Genomic DNA, 21,070 nt, shown 5'->3' with positions numbered 1-21,070 from the left:
AAGAGGATGCAGAGTACAGGGCTGGGTATTTGGGTAAAGTTATATGAAATCCTTGAGAGAAGTCACAATTCTCTCACCTGGTTTTGTTACCCAAAGGGTGTCTTGTGTTGATGACTGTCTAATATATCATGTATGGGCCGTATTACTTTGTTAGTGATGGACTTGGAAACAGTCTAATGTTCCGTCTCATATTTTTATATAGTTGTGGGAAATAGTACAATATACTAATATAAAACATAAAGATTGGAAGGATAAAACCATGATTGCATTTTAGATCTGTTTACATTCTTGTATATAATATTCCCCCCATCAACAATAATTATCTGACTCAGTTTCATGAGACACAGATCACTATGATTTCCTTATTTATTTATTGTCCACTAGAAAAACTTGGCAAAAGATCTGATAAAGATTAGATAGAAAAATGCACATGTATAGCTAATATCTTTTTTTTATTATAGAAAAATGCACATGTATGCATGTGCACATGTATGCACATGTATAGCTAATATCCTCTGATTGCAGATTTGCAGATAACTGGCTTTCACTTTTTTCTTTTTTCTTTTTTCTTTTTTAATATAAGAAAATAAATCTAGCAAAAATATCAAAATGTAAAAGTGTGATATCTACTTCAAGATTTTTGCTGCATTCTGACTCGATTACTTTTTTAGTTTTATATACTTGTGCTTATGTCAAAACTGTGATAGAGATTTGAAAATGCTATCCTCCAATGTTGACTTTGTTTTTGTGTGTGTGTGTGTGTGTGTGTGTGTGTGAGAGAGAGAGAGAGAGAGAGAGAGAGTGCAGGAGGGGAAATCTAGATTTAGTTATGAATTGCTTTCAGCTTTCTGAGTGCTACCTTCGAGAAGTTGCACCTAAAAATACAGATGACAAATGTAGCACTCATTGAATTGCTAAGGATTGTATTGTCTGCCCAACCTGAAGGATGGTACATGGAAAGTAAATGCTAAAAGAATATTAAGAACACAAACAATGAACAAAAGAATCAGAAGCAACTGCAGGAACTCCTTTCTTTAGAACATTTTTAAGATGGCAACTTATTCCTATTATCATAACAAACAAAACCCAACTTGCAATGATAATTCATAATTAGGCACAGAAAGAGAATAAATAGTATCCAGATATATCAATCAATGCAAAGGAAATAAGAAACATAGCATACAATAGTGTGCACAAAGCAGAGCACATGCAGCTATCAGCTAAAAAACTCTCACGCTTGCAACATGATGGGTGAAACATGTACACATACTCAGCGCCGATCAGATGCCACAGATTCAGCAGAGAAGAGATACTTCACACGTGAAAGAACTGAATCATGTGAAGGGTCATAAGGATGATCCTTTGAAGGGATCTCCAAAATAGCTGGTATTGGCTTATTGTAGCTATCAACCAGGAACCTTATCATGTTTGCTACCTGATAAGTGAAGCGCAGAAACGGTAAGTTTGTAATGGAAATCTTAGGCCACATAATAAATTTGGAAGAATATACACAATACAGCATATCACTAGTACAGTGGCCAGGCAACCACTTACACCCCTAAGCTATTGACTAACTGATCAGTAGCCCTTAGACCTTAGCCCCTTATCTATGCCTGCATATATATTTAGACAACTATGCAATTGGACAAGAATATCATACACCTGGGGATTTTAAAAGTCTGTTATTGCTAGCATAACTCTTTTTTTTTTTTGGGCAACAATTCTAAACATTCAATATAAAATAACTGGTTTTGTCAATTCTTTGTCCACTTACATCCTCAAGAGGGGAAGAGGAGAACATATGATATCAAAGTTAAAGAGGGGGGGGGGGGGGGGGGGAGACTTACATATTGGCTGATTAGGACGATAGCAATATCCTCCTTTGTGGTGAAATCTTTGAATGCATCTTCAATTGCTTTGACCGTTGTTTCTTGACAAAACACAATCAGAAAATAAGTTTCAATTGACTTTGCTTTATAAATTGATAAGAGTGAAGCTTTCTTAGATTCTATTAATCTTTGACATTTTCATCAAAGGAACAGGATGTAGACTGTGTAGCATATATGGGGTAGAGGATCAGTTCCATTGACCAAAAATCACTTAATAAAAATACAAGATCATCCATCTAACTTCGATGAATCAGAAAATTATCATTCATTGCTTTTGCAATCTAAGAAACTCATATAAACACACACTAGAAGAAATCTGAACAGCCTTCAAGAAATCTTTATTTGCGGGCATATCATAAATGAAAAGTCACACACATCAATTTCCATCTTAAGATCTAAAATTTTGAGGAATTTAATTTGGAAAAAAATTCATTAAAATCATTGTTCCAAGTCAATCACTTAAATAATCAATTTCACAAAGCCAAGCTCCACCTTTTATAAGAGCTTTTTTTAGCACCTTGGGTTTATCATCTGAGAAAATAATCACAGCAAATTATATCCAAATTAAGGGTGTAATTGGACATTCTGAGGCTTGACTAACTCAGAAGCCACAGACCACCAAGTATATTAGCTTGGGAAATATTTGGAAGCTCTATATAACCACTCATTCCTAGCTTCTAGGTTGGCCCTTTAACAATTATTCTCAAAACAACTGGATATGCTTTATCATCTAAGATAAACCTTGAATGAAAAATCAATTCAGGCCCTGAGTTATATAAAATTCCTACGAGCTTCTGTAAGAAGGCCAAAGATACGTAAATCCCCAAGAACTCATGATAGTCTTTCTTATTCTAAACTCCAGGCCTCACAAACCAAGAAATAGCTCACTAAAGAAGCATTGATTATGATAAGGAAATTTTAATGAAAAATTCAACAATATTTCAATCAATAAGAACACTATTTATTGCTTTTTCATCATAAAAGCACCTGTAATAGTTCCATGTAGTAAGTATCTCACGCATAGAACAAGTTTCAAGATCTAAAAAAATGACTCTCTCTCTCTCTCTCTCTCTCGATTGGTAAGTTACACACACAACTCAATTCTACAATGAGGACCCACATTTTATGCATTGGCCTCACACATAAAGCATCCCTAAAATCATGATTCACTACAAGGAACAACCTCAGACCTTGTGGGCTAATTTGTTTGAGTCTTAACCACCACCCCATGTCAATTTCCTCATGCCTCACCTCAAGACCCTGCCTCTACGCACAAACCTCATTAACCTTCCTGATAATGCAAATTGCAAAATACCTAACCTGCTAACAAACATTTCCTTCAGTCAGTTGCCTCAGGGAAGCTAAGATGTTTCTGTAAATGGGAGGCATGAATGGACTACAACATTATGGAGAGGAATTATAGGGAGAACTTTCCAGAATCCTGATGAATTGAGAGTGGTGGGCAAGTATGATCAACTTCAATTAAGTAGAAAGAATTGAGGTCTTTAGGTTGCAAGCTAGTGAGCTACACATATCAACTTTGAACAGACACCATAAAAAGTACTTTTACATGCCATGACAAAACTTTATAGGGGGCAAAAGCAAACATTTCAGAGCCCAAAACCTAGCAATGAAATCTCTCTTAATTAATTGAGTTATTAGTAAGACTCTCATCAACTTTATTTATGATTGAATTGGAAGGGCAGAATTGATGGTCACTGACTGGGGAATCTGTTACATATATTTTTAATTGGGAGGGAAAAAGAACCACACAAACAATTTTTTTCCTTGATAAGGCCAAACACATACACACATGCGAAAATTAGAATGATTAAACATAAACTTGTTAAGGTTAAGAACATGATTACTGTTACTCTATTAGTTCAATAAACCCACAAAATAACAATTTCTACATTACAAGGCTAGTATGCATACTTGAATCAACAATAAGGTAGTTTGTCTTTCTCCGCAAGTCAACATTACCCACACCGGCCAGCAAAAATCCAGTTATAGTGTCCTATATGATAAACATATCCACGAGAACAAACGTCAAAATTTATAAGAAGTAAGCTACAAAGCATGTCCTACACTAGTGAATTCTGCATTATACTCAATGAACCTACCAAAAAGGAATGAAAACAAAGTAAAAATTGTGTGCATTGATGAAGGCAAAATGAATTTATAAAATCTATAGTCTGAGCTTTTCACCCATAAACTGTGAGACAATCCCACCACAACTAGGCTATTTATAATGCATGCTCCTTTGCTTTAAAGCAATAACCTAAGAAGCATGGACACGGACACGCTGAAACAAAAATTCTTGAAAAATTAAGACACGACATGGTAAGGACACCCCGTAAGGGTGCATCCTAATGGTTGGAGGTTTGGGATAAGTTGTAGACCCATTTATCCAAGGTTTAATCCCCACTAGGAGTTACCCTTGATTACCTGATACAGGGTTCTAACAGGTGAGGTTGTGTATCTGTACTTTACTCCCCAAAGGTGGGTTCAAAGGCCCTGCCTTGGTGAGGTTCCTCGTCATCAAAAAAGAGAAAAAGGATATGTCTATTAATTCATTAATGTACATATTTTAAGCATATTTTATGTCTAGTTTAAGTTTTCAACATAAATAACAACTACCAAATTCTATAAAAGCATATTTAAAATCAAAGTAAATTTTTTAATTAAAAAAAAAAAAAACTTTTTGCAGCCATCTAACACAAACAGGCCGGGGATTTTGGAGTGTCCGTGCTTCTTAGTCAGTAACATGTCTGAAGGTAAATCTAGGAAAAAGTAAAGTGGTACCAGATGTTCAGCAAGTAGGAGAATTAGTGTTTTGTGTTGGGTTCTAAGGTGGGTAAACCCCCATTCCACCATCTCAAGTGGCTACTACGGCAAAAAATCATGCTGTTCATGTTCAATACCAAGCGAAATTCTAAAATACTTATAAACTAGCACAACCTACTGCATTAACCATACCTCATCAGCAATCATGGCAATAAGTGCTGAGCTTTTAGTGGCAATTGGAGCCCGACCAGCCATTTAAGGTTGTATTATTCAACTGGATCAATGAAGAACAAAAACCGATCAGGAAAAAAAAATGTGATCCTATCAATTACATAAAATAAAAATAAATAAAACACTAACAACTATAATTTACATACATGAACTATTGCCAAACAATTGCATTTATAGTCTGAGGTTTTTAAAACTGCAAAATTTTCATAGCAGCCAAACAGAGAGAGGGGATCAAATATAATAGATACCCAGAAAATAAAAGAATCTAATTGACAAATTTTCTCAGCAAAATTCCCGACTGAGAGAGAAAGAGGGTAGAGGAGATTGAGAGAAAGAGAGATATCGAGATTGAAGGAGAAATATAGAATTATTGTCATTGATAATCCAAAATGCCAAAATTTGTTGAACTTACCCAACCGAGAAGACGCCGAAAACACCTCCCTGGAGCCGCCGAAGCCGATTTGTGTTGTGGGTTTACTGGAGAATCCGAAAACAGCTCTCTCAATCTCCTTCTCCCTCACGATCTTAATTTCCTCTTCCCTCTTTCTCTCTCAGTCGGGTTATTATTTTGATTTTACTGGGGAGGGGACTAATAACACCGTATGGCAATTTTTTTTTTTTTGGGGTAAATTTCACAAACTTACCTTGAGGTTTGGGCTAATACCGATAAAGTTCACAACATTTAAAAAGTGACCATTTTGGTCCTATTTCCCAAACGGTTTGTAACACCGTTATTTATTTTTTTTTTTTGGTTCTTTGTTCTTTCCTCTTTGCAGAAATCGCCTCTCTCTCTCTCTCTCTTTCTCTGAGTGTAGAACCCACAAAGCCAGCGATCACCACCCACCGACCACCAACAAAACCCACAAACCCGTTAGCAATACCGACCACCCCACAACAAACCCAAACCAGAAACACAAACCAAAACCCATAAAAATCCAACGCACCCACAAAAAAACCAAATTCTCTATCCAAACCAAAAACGATCCACTACAAAACCCACCACCACAGCGCCACCGCAAAGAGGAAGAGAGAAGAGAAATTGCAAACCCACCACCACGACGCCGGATTTGAGCAGAGGAGATTGAAATGTCGCCGGATCTGAGCGGAGGAGAGTGAAACGTTACCGGTCTAAGCTTAAACATCGCCGGATCTAAGCGGGTTTTTGAAACTCGGCCCTGGTCTTTCCGGCAATCTCGTCGATTCCGATGTCTCTTTCTTCTTTTATCTTTCAATTTTTGATTTTTTGAAATTGTGAGTTGTGAGTGATAGTACGTACTCAGAGAGAGAGAGAGAGAGAGAGAGAGAGGAAAGAACAAAGAAAAATGAAAAAAAAGGTAACGGTGTTACAAACCGTTTGTGGAAAAGGACCAAAATGGTCATTTTTAAATGTTGTGGACTTTATTGGTATTAATCCAAACCTCAGGGTAAATTTGTGAAATTTACCTTTTTTTTTTTTAATTTCTGAAATTTTTTTAATTAACACCTTTTTATAAATTAAGAAATAAATAATAAAGTAAAATATAAATATTAAATTAGGGGCAAAGAGACGTCGTTTTGAGGATTTAATGGCAACCATAAATGTTTACTCATCAAAGGATTGAATTGAGGATTTAATGTTTACTTATGAGAGAATGCAAACTTATAGAGTTAAAACGAAAAATAGTGAAACTTTTAGAGGATGAATTTTTGAATTTAGCCAAAAAAAAAAGGGGTAATATTATAGAATAGAAAAGGAAGATGTAATTTAGTGCACTAAGCGCAATTGTATCTAACTTTTTGTTTCATTAGATTCAAGAACTTAAAAAGTTAAGCAAAGAGCATTATTGTTAATTTTTGAAAAATGCTATAAATATATTCGTAAATAGAGAATGTAAGATGCTATAAATATATTCATAAATAAAGAGTTGTACATAAGCAGATAAACTAGATTGTTAAAAAGAAAAAAGCTCACACAAAATGGTGTGGTCTCATAAATTTTAATGGAGTATTGCCCTATAATGTGATCCTTTAGGGGCTTTTTTTTGGGGATAAAATCTTGAGCTTGAGTTTACTATTTTTATATTGAAAAAAAGGGGTGAGGTTTTCTTCTTTGCAAGTTGAAAGGGATGAATGTGATTAGGGATGTGCAAAAATCCGCCAAACCCAACCCGCAAGGTTGAGTTGGTTTTTAGGGCTTGGTGGGTTGGGTTGGGTTACAAAATTTTTTTTATAGCGGGTCGGGTTGGGTTTGAGTCATAAAATTACAAACACGCCAAACCCGACCCGACTCACTCATATTTTAATATATGTTTAAAATATATTATATATTTAATAATTAAAAAAAAAAAACCAGCTATAGAGCAATTCTTCAGTTCCTACTATCATATATAATATAAAATCCTATTAGTTCTTTTAATATATATTTCAATATATTATATAATTAATAATAAAAAATTTAAAATTTTAGATATATTTTGTTTTTAAATGAGTTAGAAACTTATGTATATTTTGTTTATAAGTGAATTAGGATACTAGGTCATTTATATTTTGTTTATCAACTCAGTTGGATACCTAAACATATTTTGTCTACAATTAAGTTGGAATATTAGTTTATATATTAATGTATATTTTGTTTATCAACTCAGGTGGTAAGTGTAATATATTTTTTTCTGCTCAATTTAATAATAATAATTGTGGGGCCCAAATGATTTATGGGCCAGACCCATCTACCCGGGGAGAATCCAGAGGCCCAAGCCGAGGAGGGCTATGGCCCAAGCTCGACAAAATAGCCTTCGGATACCGCCGAGGACAGCTCAGTCCTCGGCAGACCCAAAGTCCCCCCAAAAAGAAATAAGGGTAAAGATGGTATAGGACTGAAACTTGGAAGAAAGATCTAAAATATCCAGGGAAAGCTGCTGTTACTGCCATTTAATGCTCTGAACCTGACAGAGCCGCATTCTTTGGCTTTTACAAACGACTTTGAGTATGGACTGATGGGACAAGTATCAATCTTGGAAAGTTTAACCCTACGCGTGGATGAAGGACAGTGGACGCAAACTAGTATAAAAGGAAGAGTAAGTAATCTATAGAGGGGGTTGGGAAAAATGGCCAAAAACCAGAGCCTCCCAGCCCACCTCTAGGAGAAAGACTCCAGGGGTGAAGGAAAACTTAAACTTGTACGAACACCGCGAAAAACCCACCGCCTGTCAACCAGGGCCTAGCCTTTCAAACCCACGCTCTACAAATGATATTGTTAGGGGCCTTTTTACGTGCGAACCCGACACTGTTACGGTCCGCCACGAATCGCGTCCTTACAATAATAATAATAAAAAATTGTCCAATCCATGAGTTCAACCCGACCTGACCCAACCCATGTTGGTTGGGTTGAACTTATGTGATGGGTTGGGTTGAATTTTTTTGACCCACTATGGTGGGTTGGGTCAAAAAATCCTCTCAACCTGACCCAACCCAACCCATGCATACCTTTAAATGTGATTAGACTTTGAGCTCAACTAAAGTCTAGCGGAGAATATTATGGGTAGAGCCGTAGAGGCAGACCATACTCCACTTTAATTTAATTGGTAAGGAAACCTTCACACCAGTTATAGGGTAGAAATCATATATGCTAAGAGTATCGCCCACTTTCTTGGATATGTTAATGTTAGAGCAGCTATCTATTTTCCCCTATTCCTATGCATTTTGGGTACTACCATCATTTTTTCTTTTATGTACAACAATATTGGAAATGATCCATGTACATTAATACTACATGTACTTTCCTTTTGAAGGAAAGTGGGGCAACAATTGCAAGCACTAGCAGTCCCTATAGTTGTTTGACGTTACTAATACCACGAGTATAAATGGATTTTATTTACACGCATTCTACATTAATATGTGTAAGGAAATTGGTCTGAGACTGCATTTGATTCTAGGTCTAATAAATTGACATGAACCCTTGATATCATTTGTGCAAATGTCTCAACACCTTCCTTATTCAAAGATGCACCACAAGTTTGGTACATATAACCTACGGAACTCGCCATAGATAAAAAGGATAAAGTCTCATGCTTCCTTCAGAAGACTATGTCAGTCAAATGTAGGGATAGTGTAGCCCTGCTCCATGTTTGTTCATAATGTACATATAATTGTGATTGTCAAGAGTTTTGTAACTCAATTAGTACCTTTTGCAGTTTTCTATGGAACCATCCATGTTCAAATCCTCCCTTCCCCAACTATTAGATTATACATAATTTTTTTTTTTTTTGATGCACTTTCAATGAGCATATCAAAAATGTAACCAATAGAAAGGTAAAACAATTCTTCTATAATTAGAAATTTTGTCACAACTTAATAAAGTGGTCAATTGTAAGCGGTAAACAATTGCTTTCACATAAGCTCACTATTTTTTTCTCCACTATTTACAACCGACAATTTCAAAGTCATGACAAAAGTTGTGTCTTTAAACTAAAAAAGTAAACATCTAAAGGGAATGGGCGTTGGAAGTTGACCAAGGCAAGTGCTCAATTGTAATGGATGCAACACGGACAAGATATGTGTTCAAAAATGACAAGTAGTATCACTCCTAGACTGTCCTTATAGTATTGGACAACTTTGATCTTGACAGAGAATTTGGGATCATCTAAAAGCATTTTCCTTCTAAAACTAGAAAGCTTGATCTAAATTTGATTTTATAATTTATTTTCACTTTTTTTCCCTTCTTTTTGGAATTAACATCTTATTATATTCCATTTTTTTCTTTGGTAGAGAAACAAAAATCAAGAAATAACAGTACACGGAATGAATGAACTTAAAATCTTATTATATTTGTCCTAAATTGTTCACAAATTTTTTCTCTAAAAAAAAATATTGTTCACAAATTATCTTGCTAGTAGAACTGAATGAAACTTTGTTCTTAAAAAGGAGTTTTACTACAACCAAGACCGATCATAAAAAGAAAAATAATTTTATAAAATTCAATATACATTCCAGGAATATTTATTTAGTATATGCCTCATTGTACTTCAATTTTCAATTTGGAATATTTATGGCAGTTAAGATACCCGTACATTTTTATACCAAAAAAAAAAAATCAATTGATGCCTCTTGTGTACTTATCAAAACATTCCAATCCATAAATAATTATAATAAATTGCCATAAAAAAATTATAAGCTTCCAATTTTTTGGTGGTGTCTCTCCCATCCAAAAAAATATTGGATAAAACGAGAAGGACCTAAGATTAAGCAATTTCCAAGTAGCTTCCCTTTAGTCTCCATCAAGCCAAACAGACCTGAAACGTTCAGTACCCTCTTTCCACGAATCTTCTCACACATGCTAATGCTGAATCGCGGGCTGTTCTATGCCCACGTGAATAATAAGTCCAAACCTCAGCTCAGCGTTACAAAAAGTCAAGAATATTGATTACAAAAAGGGCACTAAAAGACAAAAAAGTACCTCAAGCATGTCCAAAATATTATATTTTTTTAAAAAAAAAAAACACTTCTTCTCCGATCTTTCTTACTTGTATCAGCCAAAATATTAGCTTAAAAAATTAAATTTTATACCTTCAATTCTAAAAATCACTCTTCATTTAAAATTTTGCAAATTTACATTTTAGTTACAGTAACAGTAATATACACGGTTACTGTTCATGTGCATATCACAATATTATTTATTTTTCTTGTTTTTTCTCATTTTCTCTCTCCCTCTCCCCCCTATCTATTGAAATATAAAAAGAAAAAAAATATATATAATGTTAAAATAGAATATAGAAAAGATAATTTAATGTGAGTATTTTTAAAAATTGAATATGTAAAAAAAGAAAAAAGATTCTTATATTAAAATAGACATAAATTTCTGCACTAAGTGATGTGAATTCTCTAAGAGTTTTTGAATTTAAATTTAAGATCCTTTGCCATTTGCCAATTTCCATAACCTAAAACTATTCATTTCCAATTATCATAACTTTATAAGAATCCATGTTTCTTTTTTCGTGTAAAACCTCTTACTATTACCCATAACATTCTATTATGCTTGTACCTTGAGTTGTGGTGCTGTAAGTGCCTGTATCTTGTGCCATTGTACTGGTAGCATTTATTTTTTGGTTTGTTATTGGATTTCGGAACTTATTTACCTGGGATTATAGCAAGAAGTGTAAATATGGAGGGTGATGCTATTTTTTTTTTTTTTCCCATCTTACAATGTTCATCAATAACCAATCCCATAACCCTCCTAGGCTCGTAGCCCTCCTGTGAATAGAGTTGTCTTGCACGTTATGTCTATTACTATAAAATACTCTCTTAAGGAACACACGTTATGTGTCTCTAAGGAACACACGTTATGTCTATTACTAAAAAATTAATACTCTCTAAGGAACACCTAGCAAGTCAGTGGACCAAGGCCTAAGTGTGATTTTTTGCTGGCATTTTGTGGAGGGCTAGCTTTCTATTACTATAAGATAGTATAATATTATTACTTCTTTTCTTTTCTTTTTTGGTTGAATATTCAATATAACTTGCATTTCAGATTTCATTATATATTTATGAATTATGAACAAGGGTAGGACTTAGGAGGACGCCCTAATGAAATTAATATGAGTTTAATTCGAAGTAACAAGTTTTCATACATGTAGCATGCATGCATGCGGAGCCCTTTTTTTTTTAATTTTTTTTATCCTCTGTTATTTCAGGCCTATCTGCATTAAGGGAGGAAAATATTTAAAAACGAAAAGAAAAAGAAAGATGAAGATGGTACTAATAATTGTGCTTACATTACGGAGGTAGGTGTGATCGTAGTAGATTGCCTATTTGTTAGGCAATCAAATTGATACTTGAGGGAGTCTAGATAAGGATAAGAGGCCGTAGACACTTTCTCAAATAAGTTGAGTCATGACCAAATCTCGACCCCATCTAAAACACAAGTCATTTCAGGTGGTGAGAGACAATATACCTAAAGTTGGACCAAGGTCAGGTAATTGGCCCCAAAAAGTTCGAACTCTTGATCTATCCCATAACAAGACCCTAATCTCAAGGCCACAATTTTGGTTGATAAAAAGTATTCAAATTTTGATCAATATATGCTGTTTAATTTTTTTGAATTCCTGCACGATGTTTTGCTTAAAGGATTCTTGTATATTGTCTATTTGATATTGATTTAGGGAAACTTTGCATGAAAGTGCATGTATAGCCATTTTCTTAATTAGGAATTTGATTGGGTAATTAAAATATGTATCGGCAGTTGGGCAAGCCTCGTAAGGCACACGTTCATCGTGGCTTCAAATCCTATGGTAAAGAATTGATGATGCCGAAAAAACCACCAGTAAGCTACACGGTCTCATGGGCTCGAAACAATACCTGCACAACACAAAAGAGAAGACCTCGCAGAGAGCACTGGTGTGATGCCGGCCAAATACCCTCCGAAGGTCAAGTTAGGATTTCTCACAACTCTAGAGTGCCAGAGCGGGTAGATTATGCGTACCTTGGCTAGTGAGGGTATTGGGTTTTTTATAATAGAAAAGTCGACCTCTTTTTACTTGCCTTAGAAATCTTTTCCATATAGGAATCCTTATAAGCGTATTCTTCGAAATCCTTTCCTTATAGGAGTCTTTTTTATTATCATTGTACGTGGGGCACGAGAAACTTACTTATATATATATACATGGAGACCACGTTAGGGTTTCATCAAAACCGTCAGCCTATTTATTCCCTTCATCTTGGTGACGTCAGCCTCCAACATAAGTCAAGAGTTAATGTCGTCAGCTTTGTAGACTTCTTGGTTCGTCAGGTGTAGACATACACAAGGCCGACGGGCTTATTCGGGGCGTCACTATACCCCTTGTCATGTGTAGTCCGAATATTACAAAATTACCCTTATCAAGAACAAACCAATAGAATATTTTGGGGATTTTTAATGGGAGTTCATTGTTATTTTGATTTGTAGAACTAATAGATTAATATTAATTGTAATCTATAATGGCTTAATTCTTGCTCATGATAATCAATACTCAAGGTAAGTTCTTCCCCCTCTGGTGCATATTTGGGTTCTTGGCAATAATTCTGAATCAAAGTGTAAGTTTGTGGTGGAAGTGGAACCACTCACAAAAGAGTGACGCAAGTAGTTACCACTATTAGAAGTTTTCAAAAAAATAACAAAAAGAAAGAAAGAAAAGGTTAATGGAAGAATAACGTTTGGATTTTATTGCTTGATTTTAAATTAAAATGTTATAAAACTTATGAGATCAATAGTTAAATATTGTTAAAGTTGTTGTGTAATTGTGTGTGAAGGTTGAATTATGAGTGGAAGCATAAAAAGTAGAATACGTACAAAAGTTTACGTGATTTGTCCTAATAGCAATGGCGGCTCTAGGATTTTTTTTTTTTTCCTAAAGGGGGTCAATAAGAAGATGAATCTTAAGTAGGAGATGAATTTTGTGGTCTACATGGTTTTATTACAAATTTGTCCATAGTACGAAGAAGATAATAAAAAATAATTACAAGTTCATTTGTAATATTGTTTCTTCATATAATAAACATACTAATTATGATTGCTAAGATTATATCTTGGAAATAATCTATTATTTCTAAATACAATACCACCACATACCCTTGGCGTAATGGTCACTTCATAAGTAAAAATTCTTGTGGGCTGGAGATGGGGGTATAGGTCAGGGTTTGAGTCTTTAGGAGGAAACTTTACACATATATACACTTAGATTATGCTAGAGTGAGATTTCTATCTCAGATTAAAAAAATATAATAAACATATTAATTATTGTTGTTAAGTGAACTTTAATTATTATTGCTTAAAATATTTTTATCAATTTGTTTGTCTTTATTCTATACAATTCTTTTATATTACAATTCATCTCAACTTTGACTACTATTGGTCTTTGTAATTCTAAGAAAATTTTTGTTATGTTAATTAACATTTGCTTTTGTCTTCACTTAATCGCTCTCCTATCCCCCTTGTCTAATTTTTAATTTTTTTTTTAGAATCATCCCTTGTCTAATTGTTTCATTGTCTGTTAGTGTTAACATTTACTAAATACTGATTGACTGAGCCCCAATCCCCACTTTACAAATAACAAATTAAAATTATATTTAAATTCAGCCACTTCACTTGTAGATTCGATCAAAAGTTTTAATTAATTGTAACTTTATTTGCAAGAATAGATTGTTAAGGGGATCATATTCAAGTTTACAATAAACCCAAGGTACGATTTATATACTAGAGAATATTTGACTAACTTTAGGCTAACTATAAGGTTAACCCTAGGCTAACCATAAATTAGCCTAAGGTTAATATGTTTGTTCTATAAGTAGAGGTGATTGCGGTGCAGTGTAATTTTGGGTCATTTTTAGCACCACACTTTGTGGTGCGGTTTAGCTAAAACCATAACGGCACCACAACTCATTTTTGTGGTTATATGTGCGGTGTGGTGTGATACGGTTTAAAATTTAGTCAAAACCATAACCGTAGTGCACATCATTTTTGTGGTCATATGTGCGGTGTAGTATATAAGATGTGGTTCAAAGTCGGTAAATTTTTTAAATTTTGGGCTTTTCCTGCTTAGCCCAAAATTGATTTTTTTTTTTTTCCCTTTGTTTTAGGCCAAGTTTTAAACTATTGAGTTTTTTTTTTTTTTTTTTGAAAACTAGGGTTATTAAACTATTAATAATATATTTAATATTAAAAAATAAATATATTAATATATAGAGAGGTTGAGGTGTGGTTTGTATGGTTTTCTTATTATAAAACTGCAAACTACACTGTACCTTGCAGTGCGGTGTGCTTATGCTTTTGCCATTTTGTGGGAGATTTTGTTGTAATTTTTGCGGTTTATGCAGTTTATGCAGTTTGGTGAACTCCCCTACCTACAAGTATACTAATTTGAATACTTAACTTGAGTCATAATATTTCCAACGAACATATATCTATATATATATATATATAGAGAGAGAGAGAGAGAGAGAGAGAGAGAGAGAGAGAGAGAGAGAGAGAGAGAGAGAGTAGTGATAGCTCCAAAATGAGTTAATACCGAAATCTTTCCAACAAACTGGAACGGGTTCGAAACGGTGATCAAAACTTTGTTTTATAATGAGAAATAAGTTTTAGTATGTAAGCCCCTGGTATAAATGCTTCCTGCATAAGGTGCAATTTTTTTTTTCTTGGCACCTGACATGTGTTTTTGGCTGGCAATTAATTTTTTCTCTTTTTGATTCACCAAGGTTTGAAAGGGTTTCTTCATTTGGGGGGTGGGGGACCAAACGTTGAATTTGGTAGTAACAATCTTTGATTTGAGGATAACAAAACATACAAGTACAACTAACCACCAAGCCAGGGAGGGAAGGTTGGTTGGCTGGCAACATTGGCAGGATCAATTGTCTTTCTTGGGGATCCTCCACTCACTTGTAAGTTGTAACTATTTCCTTTGTTTATTATTGCTACCTATTTTCAATTATAAATATTTGCAAGTTATATTTTAAACCACATAATTTTATAATTAATACCTTAATTTGAGATTAATTAAGAAAAGCAATTTTTTTGGATAGATAATAAAAACAAATTTGATTAATAGTTGGTATAACTTAGATTTCTTAATTAAATTCAACAATATGGTTATACGGATAAATGAATCACCTGATTGAATTTAATTGTAAAAAGGATTAATTATATTAATTAATACAATCATATTATTGAATTTAATTAGAAAAACTTAGGATATAGTATCTAAAATTTATTATTTTAAAATAAATATTTAAATTAATATATATCAAAAAAAAATTTAATTTAGGTTAGGATGACAATTACATAAATAATTATAATTATATTCTATGCATTATGCATATGACACATACTACGTAAGTTTAGGAAAGATCCTATCTAATCTATTAAACTAAGATCTATCTTAAACTTAAAAGTAAAAAATAAGTTTGATAGATAATTGCCTACTAATATGTGTTGATGTAAATCCTTCTAAAAAAAATAAGTTAATTTAAATTACGAGGAATTGAGGTAAACATAACAAATTTAATATTAACTTGGTCCACGTTATGACTAAATGATTAGTTTTATTTGCAGACATTGATATATAGGTGTGGGGATCGTTCGATTGATGGGCCCATAGGATTCAGAATGGGTTCAGGATTGTTGGGCCAGTGGCCCATCGGAGGCCATATACCCGTCCGAGGACACCATAGTCCTCGGCAGAACGCGTCCGAGGACGATCGCGTTCGAGGACGATCAGGACGTGGTCTCGTTGCGATCAAATCTCAGAATTCAGTCATCTAAAAGGATAGAGTAGCCGACTAAAGATGAAAGAGATAAGGCAAACAAATATCTGAAGCTACAGCTACCTCCGCATTAATGACCTCTCAACCAACTCTCTGGCCGCATTAATGTGGAAGTGATACCTGAACAGTGGGGAAGCAGCCTTACAGCTGCCCAAAGGAAGTTCCAGGAGGTGTCAGACGGGACAGAAAGAAATCCTCCGAACCCAACCTACACGTGTGCGGCAAGGATGGAGCGCAAAGGGAGATATATAAACTAAAGGAAGAACATGAAAAAGGGGGATCGACAAAAAAAAGAGAAAGAAGAAGGAAAAAACGGAGAGAACGAGAGAGAAGAAAGTAAGAAGGAAGAGAGAGAGAATTGTACTAGTCATTAAAGAAAGACGTTCGTTTACCAACTCTAAAACCTTCAACGGGCTTGAGGGTAAATCTTGGAGGGAGATACCACAGTTAACCTAGTTCTTTACACCCACGCTTTACAAATCATATTGTCTGGGCCTTTTACGTACGAACCCAATACTGTTTGGGTTCGTCACTAAATCGTGTCCTTACAATAGGTAGAAGAATTATCTAGTGATTTGGATAATGTATTCCAACTTGATTTAGTTCAATAAAATTAAATTACCTTTTTCTTAAAAAAAATTTAAATTAAAGTATTTAAATATTTATTAAAGAATTTCTTAATTTAACATATAGATCACAAATATTGCATAGTTCGTCATTGTAAATAAATGGTTTAACTTACCTCAATTATTATTTTAATTAGAATCTCTTTTTGTTTTAATAAGAAACTATCACAGTACTCACTAACTAAATAAAGGTAGATATTAAAGCTCACTACTACTTAAAATTTAATATTTAAAATAATAGAAGATATTCAGTTAAAAAAGTACCTATAATAATCCAACCTCCTAAATAAAAAGGACTCCTTGTATTTTGTATTTACAGACTTTTAGTAAAAGAAAAACTGCTCCCAAAAAAAAAAAAAAAAAAAAAACTGAAAAAGAAGCATATCAAAATTAAATACTATCAGTTTCTAAAAAAATCAAAATACAAATTAAAAAATCCACAAAATCACATCTCTCTCTCTCTCTATTGAAATGATTGGCCTTTGACTGCTGGGCCTCAAGTTCTTTATATAGCAGGGCCATCACTTCCTCTAAAACCATACCCATTCAGCTTCTCTTTGAACCATTTCTTCTTCAACAATATTTTCTCCGTCTCTGTTTCCACAGCTCTATAGGCTCAACTTCAACGCTTTTCAGGTCAGAATCTCATCTGGGCTTTCTGGGTTTTTCTCAATCTCTCTGTTTTTCCTGCCCTCTTCTTTGTGATTCACATGCGTTCTTGGTTTAGTTCTTAACCTTTTCTTTCTCAGTCAGGGTATAAATTTTTATGGGTTTGTGTTAAATTGTTTATATTATGTCTCTGTGCGTTACATTTCTAGATTTTTTGTTTCTTTACTTTATTATTTATTATTAAATGTTCGTGTCTTGTTTTTAATGATTTTTTTTATTTGTTTGTTTTATTCATAAGTATATTCTCTTATGTGCACTGGTAACTTTTTTTTTTTTTTCTTCTCGAGAAGGAAGTGTTAATGTGGTCTGTCTGCAAGTTTCGTTTTCTTTGGAGAATTAACTTTTGGGTATATGATTCTGTCAAATCTGATTAAAGATTTTTTTCCCTTAGTGAAATGTGTTTGCTTTGCTCTGCCATTTTTTCTTTTGCAAAATAATTTGGTTCCACAGATTTAAAATAGTAACTTTATGATTTGGGTCAGCATATTAGTCCTTTTTGTCAGCTTCATTTTTTTTTTTTTTTTGGGGGGGTGTTTTAAACTCGTGGTTCTTCAAATCATAGTGTTTTCAAAGTTGCATTTTACAATTTGATGGTTACTAATGGAAATATAGTATTAAGTTTGTAACTTTGTAGGTTAGCATTCTTCTTTTGGTTTGTTTGGTTCGTGTTTTAAGTTTGAATGATTTGTGGATTGCTTTGTTGTTGATGTATCCAATTTTGGATTGTGTGGTGTAAAAAGTTGTAAATTTTTTTGCCTATTCAGTATATTTATTAAATTGAACCATTAATCCTTGTAAACTCATTTTTCTTCTCTGAAAAATCCAATTATTGCAGAATGGGAAGTACTGGTGAAGCCAAATATGGTGCATACACCTATGAGAACCTTGAGAGGGAACCATACTGGCCATCAGAGAAGCTCCGAATTTCTATTACTGGAGCAGGTGGTTTTATTGCCTCCCACATTGCCCGGCGCTTGAAGAGCGAGGGTCACTACATTATTGCTTCTGATTGGAAGAAGAATGAGCACATGACTGAAGACATGTTCTGTCATGAATTCCACCTTGTGGACTTGAGGGTCATGGATAATTGCTTGAAGGTCACTAATGGAGTTGACCATGTGTTCAATCTTGCTGCTGATATGGGTGGCATGGGGTTCATTCAGTCCAACCACTCAGTTATCATGTATAACAATACAATGATCAGTTTCAACATGCTTGAGGCTGGCAGGATTAATGGTGTTAAGAGGTTAGTTGTCTTGGATATGGTATAGCTTGCAAAATCCCCATTAAATGTACAGAGTTGTTTTTTGTACCTCAACAATTATATGTTTCTAAAAATATAACTGGGTTTGTGCAGGTTTTTCTATGCCTCTAGTGCTTGTATCTATCCTGAATTTAAGCAGCTGGAAACTAATGTGAGCCTAAAGGAGTCTGATGCCTGGCCTGCTGAGGTTTGTTACTCTTAGTGGTCAAGAAAATTTAATCTACTAGTTTTTCCTTTATAAATTATGGATTTAGTTAATGAGTTTGCTTTTACAACTGGATTTAGCCTCAAGATGCTTATGGCTTAGAGAAGCTTGCAACAGAGGAGTTGTGCAAGCACTACACCAAAGATTTTGGTATTGAGTGCCGTGTTGGAAGATTCCATAACATTTATGGTCCTTTTGGAACATGGAAAGGTAAGCTCTTGATTTTAGTGGTAAACTTATGCATATGCTTTGCTTGTTGGATTTTTACTAATTTTTTTGCTTTCTAATATCTGTTGAACAGGTGGGAGGGAGAAGGCTCCAGCTGCTTTTTGTAGAAAGGCTCAAACTTCCACCGATAAGTTTGAGATGTGGGGGGATGGACTTCAGACCAGATCATTCACCTTCATTGATGAATGTGTAGAAGGTGTTCTTAGGTAAGTGCCTCGTTATATTGTAACTTGTATAGCTGAAGGTCGTATTTACATATATGAGATTCTTCTGTCTAATGTAATGTTGACATTTTTTTTCCCATTCACAAATATGTATCAAGGTAGACAGTAGATTTTTATTCCATTTCCTACCAAAGCTTTGCCTGAAACTGGTTGAGTTGAGTATTACCATTTAGAAAACAGCTTGAAATTGGATATTTAAGGGGTTGCTCTGATGTGATTTATTTTACATTATTTCAAAATGCTTGTTGAATTAAGTAAATAAGGTGTTGTTTTCCTGAATATTACTTGTAATAGGATCAGGCTTTTAAGGCAGTAAGATATTTTTTACCTTGTCAATAACCATACTGATTACTTTTGCATAATTTGTTCTAAGATTTCTATTGAAACTAAAGCTAGGAATCTATTCATGTGGCCGGCCTTGACTGGGTAATAATAGTTTATTGTACCCAGTTTTGTGTTTCACATTGGAAACTTACAAAAAATGTGTTTGTATCATACAAATTGACGTGTTTGATTGGATACTGAAGTTACATGTTCTCACTTCTCATGAATTAACCTTTGTGGATCAACTTTTTTGTTTAGATTGACGAAGTCAGACTTCCGCGAGCCAGTGAACATTGGAAGTGATGAGATGGTTAGCATGAATGAAATGGCTGAAATTGTGCTTAGCTTTGAGAACAAGCAGCTCCCTATCCACCACATTCCTGGCCCAGAGGGAGTCCGGGGTCGTAACTCAGACAACACACTCATCAAAGAGAAACTTGGTTGGGCTCCTACCATGAAGTTGAAGGTACTTATAGAACAGTAATTTACTTCCCTTTATGTGAGGTTTCTTAATAACTCTGAAGTTTGTGTCAAGTAAGGTTACCTTCAACTCTAGTGTAATTGTTAAGTGTATATTGTAAAATAAAGTTCTAAACCATGACTTGTTCATAAAGTCTCCTTTAGTGTCAATTTGCTCTGCTACTAATTGCATATCTGATTTCGCTTGTTGTAGGATGGGCTGAGATTTACATACTTCTGGATCAAGGAGCAGATTGAGAAAGAGAAGGCTCAAGGTGTTGACTTGTCAACTTATGGGTCATCTAAGGTGGTTGGAACTCAGGCTCCAGTTCAGCTAGGCTCACTTCGTGCTGCTGATGGCAAAGAATGAGGTGGTTGAAGCCAGATAGCTCAATGGCAAAGAATGAGATAGTTGAAGCCAGATAGCTCAATAAATTGCACCGATGAAGTCCCAAGTTTTATTAAGGTTTGGTTATTATGTTTCATTGCATAGGAAGGTATTTATGGTAATCGAAACTTGCCATGTTGAGCTGTTATTATTTAGAGATATCATGTTTGTAGTATTTTGTTTTGTTTAAGGAAGCTTTCATGCTCCCAAGGTATGTGATCTAGTTTTTCAGACAACCTGCTATTGTAGGATGTCTTGATCCATATTTATTTTGTGGTTATGAGATAAATTTGTGGTTAAATCTTGTAATATTTCGTGAAGTATTGTGCTCGTTTTCTTTCGAATACTTGTTGTAGCCTGTAAGATGTTAATTCTGGAGACTTATTAGATCACTTGCTACCAACTGGAATGTTAAGCAGTGGTCACCAAGGGCCAAGGCCATACTATTACTAGATTGGTTTAGAAAGTAGATTTAGAGACCTTGGAGCTTTTGCCACTTTAAAGCTTC

General features: G+C 34.4%; 2 protein-coding genes across 4 annotated transcripts; one reads left to right on the top strand and one right to left on the bottom strand.

Moving 5' to 3' along the window:
- Positions 1-994: 994 nt before the first annotated feature.
- Positions 995-5,486, bottom strand: LOC115980066 (V-type proton ATPase subunit F). 3 transcript variants are annotated; one of them, XM_031102272.1, is made up of 6 exons: positions 5,320-5,486; positions 5,054-5,100; positions 4,869-4,950; positions 3,825-3,906; positions 1,848-1,930; positions 995-1,435 (listed from the first exon to the last, which is right to left on the bottom strand). In XM_031102272.1, the coding sequence occupies exons 3-6, from the start codon at positions 4,929-4,931 to the stop codon at positions 1,271-1,273; spliced, it is 393 nt and encodes a 130-aa protein (XP_030958132.1). In that variant the 5' UTR covers positions 4,932-4,950; positions 5,054-5,100; positions 5,320-5,486; the 3' UTR covers positions 995-1,270. The 3 variants fall into 3 exon arrangements, with proteins under 3 accessions (XP_030958132.1, XP_030958131.1, XP_030958133.1); XM_031102271.1 differs by lacking the exon at positions 5,054-5,100; XM_031102273.1 differs by lacking the exon at positions 5,054-5,100 and having other exon boundaries at positions 4,869-4,951; positions 5,359-5,486.
- An 11,785-nt stretch (positions 5,487-17,271) lies between these two features.
- Positions 17,272-20,882, top strand: LOC115980065 (GDP-mannose 3,5-epimerase 2). Its single transcript, XM_031102270.1, has 7 exons — positions 17,272-17,437; positions 18,306-18,716; positions 18,828-18,921; positions 19,020-19,149; positions 19,241-19,373; positions 19,974-20,181; positions 20,389-20,882. Exons 2-7 carry the CDS (start codon positions 18,307-18,309, stop codon positions 20,542-20,544), a joined length of 1,131 nt encoding a protein of 376 aa, XP_030958130.1. The 5' UTR covers positions 17,272-17,437; position 18,306; the 3' UTR covers positions 20,545-20,882.
- The last annotated feature ends 188 nt before the right edge of the window (positions 20,883-21,070 follow it).

The sequence above is a fragment of the Quercus lobata genome, chromosome 3, assembly GCF_001633185.2.
Source record: "Quercus lobata isolate SW786 chromosome 3, ValleyOak3.0 Primary Assembly, whole genome shotgun sequence".
NCBI lineage: Eukaryota > Viridiplantae > Streptophyta > Magnoliopsida > Fagales > Fagaceae > Quercus > Quercus lobata.
The sequence above is the reverse complement of the archived record's forward strand: the minus strand, read 5'-3'. Positions and strand labels throughout refer to the sequence as shown.

What these genes read in the sequence shown, in the direction of transcription:
- LOC115980066 (XM_031102272.1), bottom strand. Translation starts at nt 4,931, where the DNA reads ATGGCTGGTCGGGCTCCAATTGCCACTAAAAGCTCAGCACTTATTGCC. An exon ending in CTACCTTATTGTTGATTCAA is followed by an intron (nt 1,931 to 3,824) that starts GTATGCATACTA and finishes TGTTTTGTCAAG; the next exon opens with AAACAACGGTCAAAGCAATT. An exon ending in TCGTCCTAATCAGCCAATAT is followed by an intron (nt 1,436 to 1,847) that starts GTAAGTCTCCCC and finishes TTCACTTATCAG; the next exon opens with GTAGCAAACATGATAAGGTT.
- LOC115980065 (XM_031102270.1), top strand. Translation starts at nt 18,307, where the DNA reads ATGGGAAGTACTGGTGAAGCCAAATATGGTGCATACACCTATGAGAAC. An exon ending in TGTGTAGAAGGTGTTCTTAG is followed by an intron (nt 19,374 to 19,973) that starts GTAAGTGCCTCG and finishes TTTTTTGTTTAG; the next exon opens with ATTGACGAAGTCAGACTTCC. An exon ending in CTCCTACCATGAAGTTGAAG is followed by an intron (nt 20,182 to 20,388) that starts GTACTTATAGAA and finishes CGCTTGTTGTAG; the next exon opens with GATGGGCTGAGATTTACATA.